Here is a 25,000-nt window from a genome sequence, read left to right on the forward strand (position 1 = left end):
CACACCAGAGTTTCAGAAACAAACAGCCTGGCCCCAGGGGCTGGGGAAATAACCAGGACTTCACAGGCTTTAAGTTGGACCGTTTCTAAAGATTGGTAAGACTGGGACCATCCATATCTCTGGGGAAGGCTGACATGATAGAGAAGGTATCGAGGTACACAAATTTATTTACTTTTTTTTTTTTTGCTGTTTTTTTGCTGTTTTTTGCTGTTTATGCATCATTTGCCATTGCAGCGAACCATAATTAATTTGGTCTTTAATTTTCAGAGATGTATTACTCATGTACCAATGTATCCTAGATCCTAAAACTTTTTGTTTTCTTCAGTGAAGTGTTTTTCTATGGTAATTCAGATACATTGACATTAAAGAGATAATGGTGGAAAGTAACTCTCCCCTCCCACTTGAGTCTTACTGTACACCATATCGCTTTAGATTTCTATTTATCAGTTCAAGGTAAAGGTGCCCTCAAATTGAGCTCAATGCCCAGTAACTAAATGGAGTTATAATGATGCTGGTTCATCATTACTTACTTATAGAAGTAAGATACAGAAGTAGTTTGCATTAAGTTCTTCCAGGATATTTTGGGCTTCCCAGTCTAGTCTGCAACTGTGGTATTCTCTGGTAGTCTCCCATCCAAGTTAGTTAGGGTCATCTTTGTGTACAGGGCAAGAGGCAAAGACAGCTGTCTGAGAAAAGAAAACAGAGTGCCACACTTCAGAGCTGTTTGCTGAGAATGAAGTTGTAGGAAATTTGTTCTGATTACGGGGTAATTAAGTAAAGTGCTTAATACCAAGGAGAGTAGAAATGGTTGAGAGACAGACTGTTATGCTACTGACTGTTTCTACTGTAGACTTGATCAAGAACCATTTTGACCTTTTCTGTGCATCATTATTGTATAACACTTGGAAATTACTGGTAACTCAATTTTAGGGTGTCGGTAATTTACGAAGGGACTTATGGATTGAGTTTAGGACTTGAATTTAGCACTCGTAGAGAAGTGTTCATGAGGCAGTATTGTGAAAATTAGGAAAAGCCTAAAAGAACATGGATGTGAATTGGGTGAATAACCTGAGAGAGAGGAACAGTTGGTCATGGTGTGGTTATTCTTCCAATATCTTATTTTTTAAAAGCTTCCCAGCTGTCATCTGCTCCTTTTGACCTGAGGACTTCTGTCCATGAGATCCAGTCTAGAACTTCTCTAAGCCTGCTGAAATTTGCTTTCCTGAAATCTTCCTCCAAAAGTGCCCACAGTTCTAGCTCTTCAACCACCCAAAGAAAGCCAAACACCTTGTTCTTTTGCAACCTTCTGTAAAATTAAACACTTAGTAAGATCACTGAAAAATTTGGGGACCTGCAATCTTGACCACAATCTTGAAAGCTGATTTTCCCACAAATGTCCAGGTAGTTGAAGTCTCACCTTATTACTACGTCCCTCCACTCTATGGTTCCAGGAGGACATTATCCACATCTTCTGACTGGCTTTCGATAATGCACCCTCACAATTACCTATTTTTTGTTTCTTCCCCTTCCAAATATTACTACATATTATAATTGGAAATTACTGCCAGGTCAGGTTTATAGTGTCAGTGATTTACAGAGGTGAACGTGCATAGAAAGTAGTGAGGATCTCTACTGCAGCTACCAGAAGAAAAGTGTTCACAAGACAAATACTGTGAAAATTAAGAAAAGCTTTAAAAATGGTTTTGAGCCTGAGACGGCAAGAGTGGCTTATGAGCCTCTGAGTTTTTTGTTTTTGTTTTTTTACTTTTTAACATGTATTATAATTCTGCTTTTCAGATTTGCAAATCCATGGAAATTAGCCTAGATATTTATTAATATCAGTCCCAATTTGATATAATACAAATAAGCATTGATTGTACTAGAAGAATTATTGAGGACATTTATTTATTATATATATTTATTTATAGACCTGGCTTTATATGGCTGTCCCTCTTTCCACAGTGACTCTGGGGGGGGTGAACAACAGTTTAAACAAAAGCCACAGTATAAAATCATTAAAAGATACAATTCACCACGTATAATTCAACAAAGAAATGGCAGCAAAGAATAACGTGATAATGTATAGAGATTCATTTAAAATCGGATTCTGACCATGGTATTGTATTCCCCATTAACTCTAGCAATGAGATTTACAGCTTTTTGGCTTTTTTTGTTTGTTTGTTTGTTTGAAGATGTTTTTAGATGTGTGCCCAGATGTCAGGTTTCAGCTGGTAGGCAGGACTAGAACTAACTAGGTAAATTCACAAGAATCCAAGAGCTTCTGCTAAGTAGTTTTTTTTTTAATTGTAGCAAAGTTAGAAAGCCATAAGGGAGGAACTCTAATGACTAGTGTTTCAAGAGCAAGCCTATATGTAGAAACAATATCCCTCTCCTTTTGCATCTCTTCCTCTTGTCTGACCTATGTAACAGGCTTTACAGCTCCCCTTTCAGGCAGAAACCCAGTTTCAATTTGCTCTGGCAATGGCTAGATGTGATACTAGGTTGTTTTCCTCTGGCTTTGTGAGAATTCACTCTCACACCACAAATCTTAAATGGGCAACAGCTTTTCTTATTTTTCCTTTCCTTTCCAGTTGCCTTTGGCCTCTACTTTCCCCGGAAGACATATCATGAAAATGTTTACCTTGAACAACCGGAAGGAACACCTTTATTGCAACTCCATGCCTTAAAAGATTCAGAGGAGGAAGAAGCTTTCTTCTGTCTTTTCCCAGATTTCTTTCGACCTGGGCATAAAAATCTCTGGTTTCAGATTGGTGAGAGAACAGGACTCCTTTACCTCAATAAGAGTCTGGATACTGAAGACTTCGTTATACTCTGTAAGTCTCTGGAATTCCTTGCCAGTGGGTGGGAAGAAGGAAGGGGTTAGGCCAGCTGTTCCATTACTAGGCAAAATCAGGTTTATATGAACAGATTTCTGATGTTCAGGTTCAGGGCCTAAAGTTTGGGGCATGCTGAATGTTTTTGCTGTTTGTGTGTTGTGTTTCTAACTGTGTTTAATCATATTGTTCTAATTCGTTATTAGCTGCCTTGAGTACCGCTCATTGGCGAAAAGGTGATGCCGACTCTGATTTCTGTCTAGAGGGACTTATCCAGTTACCAGTGTCTCATGAGTGGGGCTGATTCCCCCCAAGGGGAAGGGGGAGAATGCCCCCTTTAACCTTCTATTGCAAAAACAAGGATTCAAGTTGGTCTGCCCAATATTTCCTGAAAATTCCTACAGTGTTGAGGCATCAGATGCTAACAATAAAAAATTTGGTTCCATTGTAAATCTGCAATTTACAAAGATGCCATAACCACAAAGGACATTTTGGCAACTGAATAAGTCTCGTCTGCATGAGAACTTTAGTTTGAAATACAGTAGAAAGCCTACACCAGATTAATGTGGGAAGAAGCAGCCCTCATTGGTGCTTAAAAGTAGCAGTTCATTACATGAAAGATGGTTCACTGCCATTTTGATCAATGTCCTACTCTGGTATGTTGGCTGAAAGAACTTACTCAAAGGGTATAGCTCAGTGAGTTGCTTACATGATACCTGCAATAAAAAATATGTGTAACTGCTGCTTCCCACTGGGCTCCAGAAATTAATTGCATGCTTCCTTGCTCTGCATTTTTGCATTCCCTGCTGATTTTCCACCTTAGATCAGCTTGATGCAGATAAATATACATATACATATAAATATATATGGGAAAAGGTAGGGTTTTTTTTTTTAATGAACTGTTGGTGAGGTGGGCTTATAGCTTAAATCTGCATCAGGATTTGCAGGTAAAATTCACATTCTGAAGGAGAATTATAGCTTTATATATTTACTCCCAAAACTAGAGTTCCATTTTCAAAGGGGCCTAGTGCGATTAAATTACTGAGCCAATATCTTTCAGGAACTGTTTTTAATTTGGGGGAAAAAAAGTGTTTGCAGTAAGGTGAGGCCGAGCAATCTTTCTGGAGTATTACACACAGCTGAAAACATAGCAAAATATTGCTTCCGTACTCTAAGGTTATTGTTCTTTCCCGTATAACACAAAGACAAGCCCATTGCACTGAGACGAGGGTAGGATAAATCATGTGCATTGCCAAGGGGGTGTGTGTGTGTGTGTGTGCGCACACGCGTGTTGGGGAGGGAGTTAAGAAAGTCAGGATGGTGGCCACAACAATGGGATCAAAGCCTCACCCCTTTTATGTGTGTATTGCTTTGATCGTGGTCGTGGCTGCCGTGCTGACTTTTTTTTTTTTTTACCCTTCTGCAGACACCCTGTATATTGCAAATAAGAAAAGATAAGGTGAACCTATCTGGACAAAATGCAATACAAAGTGTCAATGCACTTAGACCAAATTGCGTTATTTTCCTTGGGCAGATTCTGAATGAAAGAAATCTCGGGGGAATTGAGGGATAGGGAATTGTTTCCGGCTGCTGATACACATTGCTAGCTGACATTGAGCACACGGTGCAGGAACCTTTCTTAGCTGAAGGATTCCTATCCCACTGTCATTCTAAGCCACAGGGCATCTCAGGATGATGGATTCTGGAATCGCCTTCAGTGAGGGTTTGGACCAAAGGTCTGCAGCTTGCAGGGAAGGCAAGGAAACCACAAATGATAGATGTGATCTCAAAAGGTTTAATCATTCTTGCAGACTTTTCAGATCATGTGACACGTGTATTTTTTATTCAGAATCCTTTGAAAAATTAACTTCACAAGTTTGTCCAGGTTGGCTTTAGAAGTCACTTAAATTGATGAAGTGATAATTAATATTGATCCTATTTATTATTCATTGTAATTGCCGGAGAATTACTAAAAGAAGCCCTCTATTTATGTTCCCTTGTAAATCCTCTCTCCCTCTTCTTTTGTAACAGCCTCAGGAAGTCCAGTAACAAAACTCGTGCTCCGCGTTTTCCTCTCTTCCAAACCCTTCCAAGGAAGAGACTGTCCTGGTTCATCTACTACCACTTCGGTACAACTTTCAGTCATCAATGCCACCATGCCAGCTTGCAGTTCTGCCTCATCAAGACAGCTTTGCTTTCCTGATATGGAACTCTCTTTTCACATCACGGAGAATAAACCACCAGGCATCTTTTATCAGCTCCAGTCATTTGCTCTGCAACACCAGTGCTTTAATGCCAGCATTTCCTACAAGCTCATAACAGGTAAACCATAGTTTACCCAATTGCCTTTATGTTGTTGTTTTTTTAAGTGTTTCGTGTCCAAGCATGCTCCTCTCTCTGTTGCCAGGCTTCAGAACAGAGTCTTGAAGATGAGAAAACGGTCTGTTTGGGGTAAGAAAAGAGTATGGGAACTAATATAAAAGGCATTTTCAGGACTCAGATGAGGGATACTTGATCATAACACTGGCAAACCAGAGGAGAGTATCTTTTCTACAATACACGTCATTGTAGGTCTGTAAAAATCTAACAGTTGAGTTAAAGTTATGCTGAACTCTTAGCAACACATTTTAGACGTATGATTATTTTATTAGGAATATTACTTTATTAGGAGTATAATAAAAGCATTATATCAGTGATCACGGCTAGTTCCAGCAGGAATAAGGTTAGAAGAATAAATAGAACTACAGATGGCTGCTTTAGTGAAAGAGAAGACCATTTTTATTTTTATTTTATTTTTTGACCTGAGGATTGCAGCGAAAAACCTCAGAAACATATATATCTTATTTTTACTGAGGGACTAGAAATCAGAGGTTTTAACAAGCTGAGCTGCTCTGTACAGATTGTAATGTGAAATTCCTTTGTGAGCTGCCCTAAGTGTCTTGGAAAGTCAGGTGAGAAGCATATAAATCAATAAAAGAGAAAAATACAAGTTCTTTCCTCTGTCTTCTTTGCAATAAGTCCTGAGTATTTCAGATACCAGTGGCTTTCCAGCACAATGAGAAAACTTGCTCCCTGCTCTCAGCTGTCCTTCAGCACCACCACTAGAGATGAATCAAGACTCCTCTTTGCTTTGAAATCCACCTGGGTTTTGTAAGCATTTCTTACGGCTAGTTGAAAAATAATATGAGGACTTTTGTGAATGCTTGCAAAACCCTGATAGCAGATCCTGTGAGGTTTCTCCTTGACTGCACAGAAGAGAATTTAACAGCTACCGATTGGATTTTTTGCAAGATCCAGCAGCAAACAGTACTAAGTTTTTAATCAGACCAGATGTTGTGGACCATGGATTTACCTCCTGCGTTCTCCAGTTGCAGGTAGTGGAAATGATGTTTCAGAGCTAGATGTCAGAGAGGACTTTGCCTGACCCAAATTTGGGTTACCTTGTTCAAGAACCAAAGGAAATTGGGTGTTGAAAATTCCTTCTCAGGTACTTGGTCTTCCCTTAACCAACAGTGTGAACGACCTGGTTATATCAGGTGACTCAGAGAACTTATAGGATTCATGAAGGAGGCTGTAAGGCACCCATTCCTTAAGAGGGCTGACTGGATCTAGGTCCTCAGCAATTATACATGGTGCGTATTTAAAGTGCCTCCTTTAGTACAAGATACAGATAATCCCTCAAAATTATTCATTAAAAATGTTGCTCATTAAACCATAAGAAAAAAAGATGTGCAATGAACAGTGAAACATTAGAAACAACAGCTGTTAATTAAATCAATAGCAACTCAGCACCGAGTATTGAAATATTACCAGAAGTGCAACTTCATCTTCTACTAATAGAAAGGTAAATTACTCCATAAGTGGAGTACACAATATATCTAAAAGCAAGAGAAATAGGAATCAGAACAGAAATTATTTCACACACTGTAAGCTGAACAGAGAAGACTTGTCTATTTACAGTATTTCTGAGGACCAACAAGCTTGAGTTGAGGGTTCTGAGACCAATGATTGTCGCAGATAGAGGGTGGTGGTCTTCGCTTTGATTCAGGTTTAATATCCATAGCATAAGTCCATTAATATTTCATAATTGTATTTATTTCCTGTATTGACTATACAGCCAGAATCTTTGTGGTATCTAACTGTTAAAGCCTCCTGGTGCTTTTCCAATATCATAGTGTTGGGAAAAAGGATAAAGTGTAAATAATGTTGAATCATATACTAAAGATTTGGAATTTAGAATTCCAAATTGCATGAAAATTGTATTTATGAAGCATGGGGTGTAGCAAAGCAATTTGTCTTGCTACAGTGGAAGGACAGCTTCCTGGACTTGTAATCATAGATCAATTGCTCTCTGCTTATGAACTGGTTCTCTATCAACATAATGGAAAGATAGATCAATATCTTTTTCAGTGTAGTCAAGATTGAATGCTGAAGTTAAAAACGGAACCTTTTTTCTTTGAAACTATGATAATATATTTTTTTTCCGTTCTGTATCCTTTTCTTGATTTTTTTTTCCAATTTTGATATCTTAAAGCAAAGTCTTGTTTCTGTGGTTGTTGTTATCAGCCTAAATCAGTCCACTGGGGGATGAAGGCCTTTTCTTTTATGGCTATGGGGCCAGATGAACCCCTCTGGCCCAGTGTGGATTAGAAGATAGACTTCCAGTCTAGGGCTGAGAGAGAGTGACTGGCCCAGAGTCATTCAGCCACAGCTAGGTCTCCCGGCTCCATGTATAAATGCTTGCTTGGATCCTGTAACTGTTCAGTTGGCCAGTTTGGGAAGGCTGTTGCCTCAGCACTGACTCACCTTTCTTTGGAAGCTGGAAGCTCTACCTAAAGTCATCTATTAGGAGGGGTGTCAAAGAAGTCAAGAAGCACCTACACCCTTTTTTAGTGTGTCATATGTGCAAAACATGTTGATTAAGATGGGGCTGTGAAGACCAGGCCTAGATTCAAACAAGTGTTCACAAGTACAGCATAACATGCTGTTGGCCACACACTTTATGGGCAGCCCCAGAGCTCCCGCTTGGCTTCTCCTTTCTCCTGTTATCTTTCTCCTAAAGCTGATGTGATACCTAGGTAGCCAGTGTGGAGATCACCAGTCCTGTGAGATGAGGTTAAGAGACCATGGATTCTCCATGTTGGGACCTGCTGAAGAGTCCTTCTACCGTTAGTAAGACTTCAGGTTCCTAGTGTGGATGTCGTGAGAATCCTGATACTAATTTTGTTTCTGCCAACTGCAGCAGAATTAACATTCATGGACTAGAGTTTTTTACACTTTCCCTTTCTTTCTTCAGCCTTCTTCTCCATGCCAGTCTGTTGCTGAGTTTTGGTAAATTGGTTCAGAAAAATAGGACCAAGGGCAGATCATAGGGGAAATTGATAGGAATCATTTTTTAATCAGTGCATGTGTGTTCACTGACAATGCAAAGGTGAAATGTAGAGAAGTCAGATAGCTGCACACACCTGATTCTAAAATGAATTGTAGAAAGCAGAGTTAACCTTGGCTGATCTCAGTAAAACTCATTAGGCTTAGAACTGGTTAGTATTTGGATGGGAGACCAGAACTGTCAGCTAGACTGGAACATTGAAAAAATCCTGGAGAAAAACAACTTCTGCGCTGCTGTCCATGAAAGTCCTCAGGCTCAACCTTTGCCATAGATGAAGCTCCCAGGAGAAAAAGTTTGTAGGACAAAACAGAACAGGAACACAGTCTTTTCATACTAAAGCACAACCTCTTTATCTAATCCTATTTCCCAGTCCCTGAACTAAAGAACCCAGATATGCAAACTGTCTGAATTTGAATGATTACCCTGAGCTGCAAGGTGTGCATTATGGACTTTCAGGAACAAATGATGTTATGAATAGCTCCAGTTTCATTAGAGATTTAATGAGAAATAGGTTTTCTTTGTACTGTTTTCCAGATGAGAATCTGCCATTTTATTATAATGAGGAGACCACGACCATAGGAGTGTCAAAACCTCTAGATCGAGAAGAACGAGAAAAGTATGAGATGTTGGCTCAGTGTACACTGAAGGAAGGCTCTCAGAAGACATTAAGAGAGGTGCCCTTACTCATACATATATTGGATGAGGACGACATGCCTCCTTTTCTGCCTAATGGTACCAGCACAACAGATGCAATAGTGGAGTTCAAAAGGGAAGAGGTAATGTGGCACAAGGTGTATTTTGCCTCTGTACCTCATTTTGAGATAGCTGGGTTGACCCAGGAGGTGTTGTTGGCTTTGCATCTCTACCCATAAAGTTTGCTTTGACAGGTTCGTATTTAGCTGTGATTTTGTAAGTCCACACATGAACTTATGAAGCCTGACATATATAGTTACCATGGTACCACCCATCCAGGAAGAATTCAGTCTGTTGATGGATGCATCCCAGGTTAAGAGTTTCCCATTTATGGGAACATCTTCAGGCACAAACTATGAATCCAGTATGTCATTCTGACATGTGTTGTTCATTGTTCATTTTGTTGTAACGTTTTGGTTGCTGAAATAGACGAGTTTGGAAGCAAAGTAGAGTCTCCTGCCCCTCAACTGTTTGGACTTCCTTTCTCCTAGGCACTTAGAGGATTGTTGAGGTTTGCAGAGAAGTGTACATGTTCACCTTAAAAGGAAGGTAGCTGTGTGTGTATGTGGGTGGATGGATGGATAACAGATTGATAGGCACATACCTATGTACCCACATATATACACACATAAACTTCTATCCCTCACAGGCCCCTGGGGACTTTGAAGTCTCATAGAGTATTGATGTTCTGGAGACAATAAATGTTTTAGCTAGTTGGTCTCCTTTTCTGAAGAAGGAACTTCCAAGTTGGTGTGGGTTATGTATTCATTTATTTAGACCGTGTCTGCACCATACCCTAAAGCTGGAAAGTCCTGTCTTTACGGTTCCTTTGTGCTCTGAGAGTGAGCTTATGACTGTAGCTTCATCAAAATGAGGGATGCCTTCATACTGTTGCTTGAAAAGCTTTCCGTCCTGGGAGAGAAGGAAGAAACTCTGTATGAGAGTCAGTGGAGGATTGATCCATCGATTGTTGGAAATGTCACTTAAAGGGGAAAAGAGAGAGAAATGGAAGGAAAGGCAGGAATTAACTTTTATGTCAACCTGCCATCCTTGAATTAAAAACAAAATCCACACACCCTTTTAGCTTGGCCAGTGCATTCTATCTTTTTTCTGGTTTGCTATTTATGCAAAGCTGAGCAAGGGGAAAACAGCTGAGTCGGTCTGAGTAAAAGGAATAGCTCCATCCTTTGCTAATCTATTTACCTTTAATTAATTAGCTGCCTTTACTAAAGAAGAGACTTATCCTTATTGCAGGGGTGTCCAGAGGGAGGTCAAAAAGGTCCAGATGCCAGCCACAGCCAAGCAATCAAAACCCCACCCTTTGGAGGCCACCGTCTTGATTTTATTGACCCCCCTCCCTGGTGACACCTCTGCCTTGTAGGCAGAGGAGGTGACCCGATCACGAGAATAAATCAGTATTCTCCCTTCATCAGCATAGAAATATTTTCTTCTCCAGTTGCCCAGTTTCTAACAATTTTTGGTCAAATCTTGGTCATCTAGCTTTCATTTGCATCTTCTGTGATTCTGTTCCCCCCATCCCAGAGGAGACAAACTCCTGCTAGCGTTTGTTCAGTCATGAATCCGCTGTAGCAAACCCCCCAGATTTAAATCTTTCAGATTTACTCTTTCATCCTGAAATGCCCCATTCCTTGCCAGAGTCAGAGTCTGTTTTGAGTGAGAGCACCACCTAGTTTTACTACAGTTTTAAGCACTTGGTATTTAGTTCAGCATGAGATACAAAGTGGAGAAGGAACCCCTGGGGGGGCACATGGGCCCTGTTTGCATCTCTTAAAAGCAAATGTACCTTTCGTGCCCTCTGCAGCTGTAGTAGGATTGTGGCAAAATATTCTATATGTTTGGTTTAAGGAAATGCAAACAGGTCCTACAGTATGTGTTCATATGCACACCCTCCAAAGCAGCTTTTCAAGCACTGCACAGCCTTTATATGAAGTTATTTTTCTTCATCCAACAAGTTATTTTCCTGGCCATGAGAATTTGGCAAGAAAAACGTCTCATTTTTGGATGTTTGCTGCCACCAACGGCCCAGAATGATCACTGCTAACTTTCTTTAATTCCAGCTGTTTCTGACTCTGCTGGGTTGAAAATTATGGATGTAATATTGATCTGAGAAGCTTGTTTAGTTCAGACTAATCCTGGTAGGATAGATTATGTTGGTGTTTCATGCAAGTTCTTGAAACAAGTACACATTTTGCCAACTTGAGTCCTTGTTTTGGTCTAAAATGCATCCTTTCAATCCTTATCAACAAAGCTGAGTCAAGAGAAGGCTCATGTTATAACTTTATTTCCATTCAGCGTTTCCACCAATAGTAAAGGCACCCAAATGCAGTACTTTGAAACGAGACGTTATCAGCGTGCTTAGGTGAACCTCCATTTATTCAGGAGAATGAATCATTTGGAAACCAAATTGAAAGGGATATAAATATACACACAAACATGGGAAAAGAGACTGACTTGGCCTATTTGAACTTTGCAGAGTCTCTGCTAACCTGGAAAGAGTTACTGGTGGCTGATTGGAGCCTTGGAGAATTCCCACAGTGGGAATCGGGGCGATTTTTGTTAAAGGGCCTGTTTTTGTGTATTAAAGAGTAACGTTCAGCAATTCATGGTTGCTGCTCTTTCAGTAGCCTTGGAGTAATTGATTCCCAGCTTGCTTGTTATAGGAGAACATAATAGAGTATGCTTTTTGGTTTACTTGAAGGGCATTCAGGATGAGGATTAATGCAGGTAGGCAGCGTAGAGAGTAAGGAAGATGACCTTGATGGAGATAGGCAAGATCTGTTATCAAAGCAACAAGGGTTGAAACATATCTTGAGTCCACAAGAGACAGAAAATATGCAGGAGATGCTCAGGCAAGACACTTCCTTAATTCACGGGGGTACAAGAAAGGGGAGGAGGTCCAGCACAATCAGACTTGCAAGATTCTGTTCTTATAGCCACTCTTGAGAAAAGGAGTATTAGCCTTCCTGTGGAGTCGATTTCCTGGTCTGCTGTACCTGGTGGGGCTGATAGGTAGGTAGGTAGGAAGAAAGGTATGAATTCAATTTATATCGTTATCCAATTTGCAGTGTAAATTTGGGCAGCTGGCATCATTAAAGCAACAGATAAAAAACCCCATCAAAACAACTTAAAACACATCGTGCCTGAGACCGTTCACATATTCGCACAATTAGCTCACCAAAAAACCTGGCCTTGGCCCAACATCTGAGAGAAACAACAGGTCTGCTGGGGTTTGGACCATCTGGATCTCAGTGGAAATGCTGTTCCAAAGAGCAGACACGGCAACAGAGAAGGCATACTTCCTGGGTCCCATTAGATGACATTGTTCGATAGAAGGGAACTGGAGCTTGCTCATCAGATCTTATGAGATGGGCAGAAATGGTAGATGGCTGAATAGATAGACAATAGTTAGGTTAGATGGATGGATGGCAAGGATGGATAGATAGATACATGATAGGTAGGGAAAGTAGTTAGGGGGTTCAGTGTATCTTAGACATGTAGGACAGGTAGGTAGGTAGATAAGTGACATGGATTGATAGATAAGGTAGGTAAGTACACGGGTGGACAGACAGACGGATATCACTCTATCCCAGCTAAGAAGAGATGAAGACAATTCATAGTATATCCATCATTTTCAGATTAGAGCTTTGTGGATGGGATCTGAACAACCAAGAAACCCTGATTCTCTATAGGCCAGACATGTCTGCTGCTGCTGGACCACAGACTAGTCCTCCTTTGCATAGGCCAAGATTGTCTATCTGTCATATTTTGGAATACTGTTAAAGGGGTGTTGGCTTTTCAATGATTTAGTTCATTATATATTTTTACTAGTTGGAGGATTTTGGATTTTTTGCATTAGGCCACAGAACGTCTCAGATAAATTGTCTTCTTTTAAGTCTGGCAATACTGTGGGAGGAGAGGTCCCTAAAATGGGACAAAAGTGGACTGCCTGTCACAGATCTTACCTCAAAACATCACAGAAGGCAAGCATCATCAAAGCTGAGGCTAGGTGCAGCTGAGAAGGGGGGCCTTCTTGGTGTCTCACGTTCCCTGCATGCCAAAACAGCTTCACCAGTTGCTACCGATGTGCAAAATGGAATGTTCTGGGAACAGAAGGTTCCAGAACATTCCAGATATTCCATCCTTTTTTTTTTTTTTGCTACCGCTTCTATCTTTTGTGTTTATAGCTGTTACATTCTGTTGTGGTTTGTTGTTTTGATGCTCTCCCTCTGTATCTTATAAGCCTCGCAGAGAATGAGCAGCGTATGCATGTTGTAAATTATTGAATAATGAATGCTTCATTCATCTGGTTCACGGGTGAAATGTGCTTTCGCTGATGGCTGCTGTCTAGACAGCTTGAAAAAACTAATGTAGTAAGCCAGTGGGTCATTCAGTGCAAGTTATAGGTGGCCCTGGCTAGCGTGAATTTATCAGTGCTACCCTTTTGCTGAGGCTCGTGGGTCAGATTTTTCACCCTAGGGTCACACCTGGAACCCTCTCTTTCAATAATGCACCTTGCTCAAAGTGTGCGTTGTCACTGTGTGTACCTTTAATCTGCCTCTCTTCTTTTAAAGGGAATTGTCCTAGCAGCATTAACAGTCCTGGATGCAGACACAACTCCTATTTACCCTGTAGATACCAGCCGGAAGAAATACACAGGCACCATAAATTCATCGGATCCGTGGATAAAGGAAACATTTCGAGTGGAGCACCTCTTCCATGAGATCTATTTCCACCCAAACGGCAGCCAAGTGCGGGGCACACAACATGAATACAGTAAGGTTATGCACATCTTTGTTATTACGATCACACCTCCAGTTAAATGGACTGTGGCTTAGCAGAGTTCAGATACAGTGTATTAGAAAAGTTCTGCCTTTAGCTCGCATATTCTTGAATCGGTAGCTCGAGATAATACATCATAATTGTCATACGTTGCATGATATGATCATATGTCAGTGGTCTCATGGTCAGATTTATAGAGACGATGATGTTGATAATGGATCATTGTTGGAACAGTGACAGGGATGAAGTGATAGTTAATGCGTTATTTATTTGATCTAGCTGGAACATCTGGTTCAAATAATGGGAGCGGGGAAGAATAATGATGAGAGTGCATCTGACAATGGATAGGAATAATCTTGCTATGACCATCAGCAAGCTGGAGCTTGAACGATATGCTCAATAGGAGGTTGCTGGGTGCCACAGTTTGAATTTTTATCCATGTTCAAACCACATGGATGAATTTTTTCAGCTAGATTGGAACCATGGGACTCAGTCATAATCTTGTACAGCCATGCCAGTGTAAATACAGATTCTCAACCAAATCTCAGACTGCCATCTAGTGACTGAAGACCTTAGGCGTAATTGTAGAAGGGAAGATGATGCAGACTGAAGGATGCCATGGAAAAGGAGCTAGGATTCCCTTGAAAGTCCTTCCTGTCTAGAAACAATAGGGTGCCATGGTGCTTATACACCTCTTCTTCCAAATCAACATCATCAATTTGGTTGTGGATCCAAGTCCCTGAACCTTGAGTGCATGTGTAGATCATTTACCCTCTCCTAAAATGGAATGAATAACTTAAGCGTATCATGTTAGAACTCAAGATGTTTTAGAAAGTTTTTAAATTCTTGGAGACAAATACACACACGTGTGTGTGTGTGTGTGCCTCTCTCTCTCTCTCTCTTTTGCAGTCTTAGATGAAACCCTTATTGGCCTTCCATAAATTATATCTGATAGAAAGGGCAATTATTAAATACAGTAGATAGGAAATAACATTAATTTTGGCATAGCAAATGAAAGCGTCCAGCTCAGTTTGCATTTGGTTGATCTCAGAAAGGTAAGCAATGTTGAACTTGGGATGGGAGATGACCAGGAAAATTGCAAGAATATAGGCGAGTGACAAACCGTGTTTGTAGTACTGCCAAAGAAGATAGTATGGGTACCTCTTTGTAGTCACTTGGAGTGAAGTTCAATTCCAGTGAAACTTACTTTATCTTAATAATAGCCACATTTAATTAATCTTATATTTCAGTGAAACTAAAGTTGGTCCTTTCCTAACCACTTCTCTCCCCCCCCATATATCACTCAAATGCAAATTCACCATATTCCAAATTAAACATACAATAATGGATTTAATTTATGTACAATCCTCTGATTCTAGCCACCCACTATTTATTAACTTGAGGAGAAGCTGAGCACCCAAATTTTTCCTCCTGTTTTATGAGGTCATAAATCGAAGAAATCATCTGACTTTTTGGGCCCAATTATGCCCTTTTAGGTAGCTCCTGAGATTTGCTCTGTAGATCTGGGGAATGAAGAAATCTTTTCTGCATAAACATTTCCTTCTCTTCTTTCTTTCAGGCCAGTATAATGAGAAAGGGTTTGGGGTTTCTTAGGCTGGGAGTATAAACGCTTCTTTTCTCACAGATATGTTTCCATCAAAAGAGTCTGGGGTGGTATTATGGAACAGAACTCCACGTTTCAGTGGCCACACTTCCCAATATACTACTGATTTTCTTAGTGTCCAATGCCTATCCTTTCTTCATCCACTGGGTGTCTCTCCTGGTTGTGTATTTCCTCATCCAAGTGCTAATTTATTGTGAAGTGAAACAAGTTTTCTATTTCTTTGCAGAACTGATATTAAACAAAAACATTTCCATTACGGAAAGCCGTTCCTTCCTGCTGGATGTCATTGTGAATGACACGGAATATCAGGGGCCCGACAAATCCTTGATACTCCACTTCAACGTCTCTATCCTTCCAATCCTCATCCAGTTTTCAAATCCGATGTATCAGTTCACAGTGAATAGAAATGCTGCCAACTTTTCACAAGTGAGGATGGCTTTTTTCTTCTGTTTTCAAAACGAGCTTCTTAGGATTGAATCATCAGGCAGGAAAATGTATATACAAATGAAAAGATGGTTAGGATGTAGACAGTTTGGGCTCATGTCAGCAAAGAACTCCTTGTCATGGAGATGATGCAGTTCTCTTGATCAAGGCAAAGAGGTAGCATGGTTGCACCGTCTTCTTAACCACTCTTGTTTATGCAAAATCAAAACAGACTTCTTGGCAGGAGCTGCAACAATATGATATAATCATGAAGGTGTTGGACCAGAAGCAGGAGGACCCACCGTAATCCACCCTCAGACACGGAAGCTCGGTGGGTGACATATGGCCAATCATTGTCTCTCAGCTTAGCCTTCCTACATGGAAAAAGTCAGAGGCAGGGCTGCTATGTACACCGCTTTAAGCTCTTAGAGGAAAAATGGGATATAAATCTAATAAACAACAAATGAATAAATACATTTTCCATATTGTTGCCAACTAAGTTATAGCATGATACACATTGATCAGATGTGCGATAGTACGGTAACGTATAATTAGTAAACCAAGTTTAAAATGGTTGCAAGGACAAAGTAATTGTTGTTTAGTGAAGCTATGGAAGACGTGTTTAATGGATGAAATTATCTCCACGGTTTAGGGGATATTACTTTATAATTAATTTGGACTGGAGATTCTGTGTGCAGTGCTTGGACTCTGCTATTGTGCACGAGTTTGAGTGAACACATGTTATGACACATTACTAGTCTTTTTCGCTGTATAGGTGTGCATGTATCTTACAGTATTTGTGTCTCAATTGCTAAGTTAGTTATCTTTACTAGATTACCTTAATCTAGTTTATTGTTAGGCTGTGCGTGGACCTGTTTTCAGTGTCAGAAAAATATGGCTTTTCCTCCTATCGATTGAAAATTGCCCATATTTCATCTGTGATAGAGATAGAGGGTGTCTAATAATTTTGTGCAATTTGAATGGAAAATGCGGATGTTCCAAGCAGCAGAGCAGAAGATGAGTCTTCTAGTGAAAGCAGTGGGGGGGGGGGAAAGAAAAAAGAATGAGGATAATTCTAAAAATTAAATCGTATTAGAAGTGATAGATTCAGTGGTAAATTGCTGTACTGTTTTAGAACTGGATTTCATAAAGGATTATAGGAACTAATTCATCCTTCATCATTTGAAATTAATCTTTAGCTCCTCTTTTGAGGCTTAATCTGTAGATTCTCCACATTTGTTAATGGATAAATTAAATTTACATGTAAGCAACTCTAAACAATCACACAACTCCAGTCATTCACAGGCATGGTTGCACATAGATTATCTTACTGCATTTCCTTAAAAAAAAATCACACTCCAAGAAGACAATAAAATTAAAGCATACAGATTTTTCTTACTTCTGGAGAGGGGAAAAATATGTGGTTTTGCTACTAACGTAATCAGGAGGAATGACTGTAAATGTTATTGGCTTAAACGCATCTGGTTTAGTTCCAGGCATAACATTTCTCCTCAGTTTATTGAAACAAGAATAGCAACACATTAAAAGATCATTATCTTCCTACCTGTTTTATTGAAGGTCTAAAGAAAAGATGACTCATCCCAGAAGCCACATATTATAGGCCTTTAATTCATGTGTAAGGTATCATTTTGAAAGCCTATTGCCAAAATTCTGAATTACCAAAAAACTCCTTAAAACAATGGAAAACAGAGATTCCCCATTGTGGTAAAGAGTATCACGAATGGGACTGAGAAGCGGTTTAGGTGGGACTAGTTGTAAGTCTTTAATTCAGTCTTTCTAAATTAGTGAAAATTATAAATAGACTATCTCCATATTAATGTCCTTTCTTGGAAAAAGAGAACTTTTTGTCTCTATCTGGTTAAGCATGTCTGGTAGGACTTCAGAAAATTTGACTCAGCAAGTAAAGGAACACAGGGGTGAAAAATGAGCAGGCCGGGAAGCTGAGAAAGCAATAATGTAGCAAGAAGCAAATTATGCCTTCGAATTGGTTTTCAGCAGACTAGATACTAATTATACAGGAGAAAATTATCATCAAATACATATGACATCCCCTGTTCCTAGAGACTTCTAATGATGAGGACACCCAAAGTGACTATCTCCTCCAATTTCAGCTATGTGTAATAAAGAACAACCAGTTTTCAGACTTTTGAAGGGTTGTGTTGAATTTCCAAGAAGGAAAGAGTTCCAGTTGCAAAGTTCAGCATATCTTGGAGCCAGGAAGAGAGGATGCTTCCATTTGAGAAACAGAGACAGAAACAAAGAAGTTTTTGAACCCATTAGATTCAGGAAATGGCAGTCTATGCCTAGACTTCTCACACATGAAGACAACATTGGAAGAATTGTATAAAGGGATGGACCTTTTCTTAAAATATTTGGTGCACTCAGGTCAAGGCTTCTTAATGGCAGAATATAATATGCTTTTTCCATTTACTATGTTTTTATTATTTTTAGTTACAACTGCTAGATTTATAAACTATTTTATTGTGCTTAGGGATGAGGCTAGGACACTAGGATGTAATATGCATTTTCTTATTTAATACTGTATAATGTTCTGACATTTTAGATGGCTTGTCACCACTTCCCTTATTATTCCAGGGAATTGATAACTAAATTTCTATTATTATGAACTTGAGTCTTTCCATATCCTTGCTGGAATGACTTAAGACAAAGGGGAAAAAAGGAACCCGGTTTTCACTTAGATTTATATCCTGCTTTTCCCCCAAGAGCTGAAGGGGTTTTCTCTGGAAATTTCTTTTTATCTTCTCCTGATGTAGCAATGCTTTGAGGTAGGTTGGGCTGAGAAGGATTGGTTCAAAATCACCCAGTGAGTTTCCACAGCTAACAGTCAACTTGATCTTGGGTTTCCCCACTCCTAATCCAGCATGTTAAACCAATACACCACACTGGGTCTCTTCTTTCTTTTGCCCAGAATCTGTAGCAAAATTTGGTCTAATTTGGAGAGATTATCCAGTATAAGATGTGTGAAGGTTCAAGTGTCCTCCTGCACAAAGAAATTCTGCCAAGGTGAGGAGGGATTAACCTTTGGTTGAGGCCATTTCTCCATTTTAGCAGTGCAGTGAATGGGTAGGGCAGCAGGAATTAGCTGAAATGTCAACAATAGCATTTGACTCCTTAATGACTTCAGAGGGGTGAGCCCTTGCTCACATGTGCTCCAACAAAATTATCATCCATGACTGTAAGAAAGTTGCTGTGACTTTTTACAGACTTTTCTATATGAATAACCAGTATTGCAGTTAAAAACTAGAGGTGGATATAAAAGAACTGGTATATCTTTTTGAACATTGTCAAATGTCAAAAAGGAAGTTGTTTTACTGTCTGGCCATGGAACAAAACATTGTGCTGCATTTTACAGATCAATAGTTCCCCCTTCCTGTAATGGCCCTGAATATATTGTTTGATTGTCTAGTCATGTAGCAGCTTCTGCAGAGAGATCGCTCTTTCTGCTTCTTCGCTGCTTTTCAGCAAATCTTGCTGACATTTTGATGGCTTCTCTTTTTCCCCCCTTCTCTTTTTGAGCCTAGATAGGAAAGATCTGCATTGACAACTGCATGAAGTTTTATGGTGTCAGCATCACGTACAGCTTAGAGAGCCCAAATGTCAGCTGCTATGCTATGGAGGTTGCTCCAAGCCACGATGACAAGTACGGGACTCTGTACGTGAATGATTCAGCTGTGCTACGGAGACCTGAGTGCAGAGAAATACATTACCCTGTGCTGGCCAAAGAGGAGTGGAGCAGGAAGGAAGCTTATGCTCATCTTACTGTCGTGCTTGAAGGATCACGTAAGATATTTGGTGTTGCTAGAAAGTTGAAGTTTGGATTTGTTAGATATAGTTGAACTTGAAGGTGGAGCTAGTTGATATGCAGCAGCCCCCACAAGTAAAAGACAAAGGACTGTTTACCCCTCTTCCAATTCTCACTATGTACTGCCACAGAGATTTTCATGCTGAAATTTTCCCCTGATCTAAACCAGCTGTTCCCTTCCACTTCTGAGACAAATTGGGTATTGAAGTTCCTAAGGGCAAGGCTCTCATAAAACTTTTTTTTATTGTTCAGGGAGTTAAGAAGTCAATTTTGTTTAGGCTTCTTTGCAAGAAGAAATACATAAGAAAGGGAAGTGTTGAGACAGTTAAGCTCATGGAGGGGTATACAGTCCTGGACTGTAGAGTCTTAATTTAGAAAAGAAGTACCAGTTCATTGACAGTTGCATTAGTCTCTCATAGCAGAGGTTCCTGGATGAAAGCCGGAGCAAGTGGCTGTGCCAGCACACCTTGGCTGGTCTTTAAAAAGCCAAGTAGGGTTGGACTTTGTTGATACTTGAATGGGAGGCCTCCAGGAGTCCTGGCATAGAAGGCTACATGATCAAATATATATATATCTTGAGAGAAGGCACAAGCAAGCCATTTCCATACTGAGGGCAGAAACTTTAATGGATGCATCCATATAGTCAGCAGGAATCACCCAGCAGCCTTGGCTGATCTCAGAAGAAGCTAAGCAGAGTAATTCCTGATTAACCCTTGGGTGGGAGACCACCAGGGAGTCCCAGGGCTGAAGGCTAGACTGGGGAGTCAGGGGAACATTCCGGAAGAAGGAAGGGAGTCACCAAGGAAGTTGTTCCATTATTATGCCTCGTGAAGTCAATCACCAGTTGAACTCAACTCATGGAAGATGGATTTCTGCAACATGACGGTGACACCGACGCCACTTACGTTAACCGTCACTTGTGTCCTTCTGTTCTCAGTTATACATAATGATGAGGACTGTCCAGACTCCTGTGCTATGAGCAAAACCCGATCAGAATGTGAAGAATGTGGCGGTGTTGGAGTGCTAATGGGAAAATGCCAGTGGAGACAGGGAAGTAGGAAAGGTACGTTTGCGTATCTGGCAACTCAGTGGGAATCTGCATTAGGACCGATCCATATTTGCAGCAAACGCAGCATTGTAGAGTATGTGCCTTTTGTTAGTGAAAATGGATTTTCTGATGTTCAGGGAAGGAGAAAGTAGGTTCACTCGTGTTTCTCTTTATCCCTGAACTTTTAAAAGTTTTTCTTACAACGTCTCTTTTTCTTTTTCATGAAGGGCCTTGACTACCTTTGGTTTTCAAATTAGATCCCTAATATGGTTAGTGTGGTGGTGGGGATAATATTGAAATAAGTAAGGGTACCATAAAAAGAGGGGTTATGTGATTGCAAATAGACGTTGTTCCCTATTACTGTCAAACATTGCTCCAAATTTCTTCTAGGAAAAAAACTTTGCACGTGATATTATATACAACTTTAAAAGTGGACTGACCCTGATCAACAAAGCTATATAATCAGTATAAGTAGGTAACTTTTCAGGGCAGTCTCTTTGTAGAAGCGGCCCATTTATTTGAATGCGAGTGCCTTCAATAAATTGCTAGGAAGTTTTATTTCTCTTGTATTCATAATGTCACTGCTTTGGTGATCTTCCATAATACATGTAATGCCTTTCCTTCTCAAGGAGTAAGAAGAGCAAACCAAAAGCAATTTAATCGCATCCCATAATCTCTAATTATAGCAGGATAACAATTAAGCTTTCCAATGGGAAGAATTATCTGGGAAACCTTCAGATTTTTTCCCCCTTCTGTCTATTTCTCTTAGAAAGGTTGAAGTGGAGCTGTTTGGCTTTTATTTTATATGCAATCTTAAAAGGTTGATATTGGAGTGTTGCTGACATAATAGACCAAGCAACTTTCATGAGCACTTTCAGAGCCTAACCTTCCTTTAGGGGTGTTGGCGTTGGCGTGGGCGTGCAGAAGGATATGAAAATGTTTGCAGGGTGTGTATGTGTACGTGTGCCTGATTCACACTCCTGCATCTGTGTCCAGGACATTCCTTCCCTTCTCATTGCCTTAAACTGCATTGAAAACATCCTGACAAGACAGGGGACTTCATGCCTGTTGTGTTACGATGGTCTCATTGAAATGTCATAAGACAGGGAGAACCAGTGTGGGGAGTGGTGGGAGGTCTGGAGTCGGAATGGGTGGATCTGGGTTCTAGTCTACCCTCAGTCACGGAACTTCAGGCCAGTTATTCAAACAGGTCTTGGACTGCCCTTCTAAGCACATACCAGATGAAAATACTAAATACTAAATCATCCTGGTTTCCTTGGCAATAGGAACGCATTACCAGCTTCCCCAGAGCGAGGATGGTATGGTTCACTTTATTCTCAGTGGTTACCACTCTCCCTGATTGGCTGAGCTCCTGGATTGGAAGAGAAGAACATTGCATGAAAGGAGCAGCAAAGAACAGTTGTTAACTTTATGAAAAATAATCAGTATGGGTACTTAGGATTTAAAAGGGCACTCCTTGCACAGAAAACACCATTTTGCCCTGATATGTTAGCAGGTCAGAATCCAGAACAGCCTCATCATGTATCAAAAAATACACAAATGAGCCTCAAATTTAGGGAAAGTGGAGTTTATGGCCTATTTGTGCTGGAGGATTCCCTGCAACATTATTTTAGCAGTAATAAAGATCTCTGAGGAAGTCTTTAAGAAATTAGTTTTGATATAATTTTATGAGCTTTTAATAGAATTACAATTACTATTAATTTTTTAAAAGCTTAGTTTTTATTTTGTAAGGTTGTACATGAATTAAATAGCAAGATGACTATATTATTGTTGCACAACAGGCTGTGTACTTGAAGAAACCTAAGGTATTATAGAAGAAGACTATGCAGTGAGAGAGAGTGAAAAAAGAAACTATACTAAACTACCTCGAGAATAGGTTTGAATTACTTATGCACTGCAGAGAGCTTTCATCGGCCATATTCTTCTTTTAGGAATAACCACCAACTACTCTACCTGTAGTCCCAGCATCAAGACTTGTCCGGATGGCATTTGCGATGTGGTAGAAAGCAAAGATAAGAGAGTCTGCCCTCAAGATTGCACAAGTACGGAATTCAGACTCTTTCGCTTTGATACATGTTTTTTGTTTTTTCTGTTCCCAAGTCAACATTCGTGCTTCATCAGGTGAGGGTGTCTGGGAGACTTTGTCTGGCTCAGAGAGGTAAGCCGGATCAGGCCTGAGGAGTTCTTGGATGGGAAGCTACCAGGAAATCCCAGGGCTGTAGGCTGGACTGGGAAATGATCGATCGATCGATCCAGGAAGGAAATGAGATGGCACAGACATTTCCATGAAATCACCAGAAGTGAAACTTGACTTGAAGGAGAATTTCCCTTTTTTTAAGTCATGATGTTCTCTATTTCATCTGAACGTCCAAAAGCAGAACTAGGAGTGTAATTCTGAAGACGTCTTTTAAAAAGAGAAGTACCTCTTGTGAAAATGGGTTAACACTTCCATGAATCCAGGATAAAAAAATGGACAAGGTGCCCTCTTTAAATGATCCACTGGAGAGGAATCCCATTGCAAAATCAGGACGTGGTTGGGGGTGAACTTGCCTGTAGTACTGGAGCAATGTTATTACACCTTTTAAAGAGTAAATGTCTTACTCCCCTCCAGAGTTACTTCATAGGCAAGGGGAGCTCTCCAGCCACCCCACTTGCTTGTCAAAATTGCTATCATCCAGCGTCCTGTGCTCTGGACCATCGCTCTTCTGCTGAAGCCTTGCTAAAGGCTGCATCTCAAGCTTTTCCCAGCCTCTCAGGAGGGGGTTTTCAGGGGATAGTAAAATAGAGATATCAGCATCATGTGGCAGCAGAAAGCCTATGCAGAACATTGATTCCTCTGCCTCCATGGGATGGTCCAATTTTCTCTTAGAAACACCAGAGGAAACTGTACAAAGGAGGTGCACAGAGTATTAAGTGAGATTGGGACCCATGGGGGGTGGGGTGGGGTTGAAGGGACTGAAAAGTGTTTGGCCCTCCATCTCCTATCAAGCAAGCAAGGAAGTCCAAGGAGAGTCATCAGTGTTTGGTCTCAGCCACTCTGGAGTTATGAATGCTGGTGGGCCTCCTCCAGTCCAAAGGCTTTTTATATTCCTCCTTGAAGGGAATGTCTAGTTGTTGAAGAAACAAAAATCTAGGAGTGATGCCTTTTTTGTTTTATTGTTTTTCCTCTTGATGCTCGTATAGAAAAGTGAGGTTTTCATTACAGCACACATCTGCTTACACAGAGGAAACCAAACTAAACAGCCCCTCCTGCTGGAGTCTTTGTCCCTCCTGGTTTTTCATGCTTCCCAGTGACCTTTGGCCATTCCTGTTTATGGAAACACACCTTCTAGCCAATCCTAGAATACCATTTCTCCCTCCACACACACCCTTGTTCTTCCTCATTTCAAGATGGGACCCAAGAAGGGGTCCTTCTGTCTATGAGGGCAAGAGAACCCATGCCTCATTCCAAGTACTGTCTCAAAGAGCCAGTTTGGATCATGAGTAACTCCTAGTTTGCACCAGATCCTAGCTACCAGTAGCTGTAACTAAATCTAGATCAGTAGTTGTCAGCCATTAGGAAGGGAGGGAGGGAGGGAGGGAGGGGAATCTAGAGGAAAAATATACCTGTATAACTTTGCCTATTGTGTTAAGGGAGATAATGCAGATCTTTGTTAGGAATCAGTGAACAAAGGCTAAAGTGTTAACATCTGAGTTTCATTAATGCTGTGCTTATGATTTTATTATCATAATAGCATTTGAGCTTTTTAATAATATAATTGGATTAAATGGGATATTGTAAAATATTGCATGCTGTTGGAGATTATGCATTCTCTACTATTGCAACAATATATATAGCTAAATTTATAGTTAAATATATTGTATACGTGCAGGCTGAATTCATATAGTATGCTAAGTTTGCCCTTTCATGGCATAGTATGGCTCTTTGATTTGCTTACTCTGTTGTATACACACGTCCAATGAATTCAATCAGCAACGAAGTTAAATGTATTGTGTAAATGAAGCCTTAACGTTCTGACTAAAAATCATCCTGGTCAGTCTAACAGACAGTCATATTACAGTAGCCAAAGAGGAATCATGCAATTTTATAGGGCAATGGGATTAATTTTGGGCCTATAAATCCTCACCTGGCTTCTCCAAACTGAGTGAGTCATGTTTTATGAAACAAGCAGTTTCCATTCTATCATTGTTTCACTGCCTGCCTGTTGACTGCCATCATCAACAACTTGGCTGATGGACGACTTACCGCTTCCCTCTCCTGCCAGTCAAGGTCAGATTGTCAGTCTTGACACACAGAGTGGCCACATAAAGAGAAATCCAAACC

The 25,000-nt window shown here is 40.3% G+C and overlaps 1 protein-coding gene across 1 annotated transcript in view; it reads left to right on the plus strand.

Moving 5' to 3' along the window:
* The window catches only part of RET (ret proto-oncogene), a 111,718-nt gene that overhangs the window by 53,902 nt on the left and 32,816 nt on the right, over positions 1 to 25,000 (plus strand). The window contains exons 2-9 of the mRNA XM_007420746.4: positions 2,592 to 2,834; positions 4,866 to 5,156; positions 8,758 to 8,999; positions 13,509 to 13,710; positions 15,567 to 15,766; positions 19,327 to 19,585; positions 20,545 to 20,670; positions 22,608 to 22,718. Of these exons, the coding sequence (XP_007420808.3) occupies positions 2,592 to 2,834; positions 4,866 to 5,156; positions 8,758 to 8,999; positions 13,509 to 13,710; positions 15,567 to 15,766; positions 19,327 to 19,585; positions 20,545 to 20,670; positions 22,608 to 22,718 (1,674 nt within the window). The remainder of the gene's footprint in view (positions 1 to 2,591; positions 2,835 to 4,865; positions 5,157 to 8,757; positions 9,000 to 13,508; positions 13,711 to 15,566; positions 15,767 to 19,326; positions 19,586 to 20,544; positions 20,671 to 22,607; positions 22,719 to 25,000) is intronic.

Source organism: Python bivittatus, unplaced genomic scaffold (genome assembly GCF_059951505.1).
Source record: "Python bivittatus isolate LINGU-HERP-01145 unplaced genomic scaffold, Pbiv_v1 ctg000050_np1212, whole genome shotgun sequence".
Taxonomy (NCBI): domain Eukaryota; kingdom Metazoa; phylum Chordata; class Lepidosauria; order Squamata; family Pythonidae; genus Python; species Python bivittatus.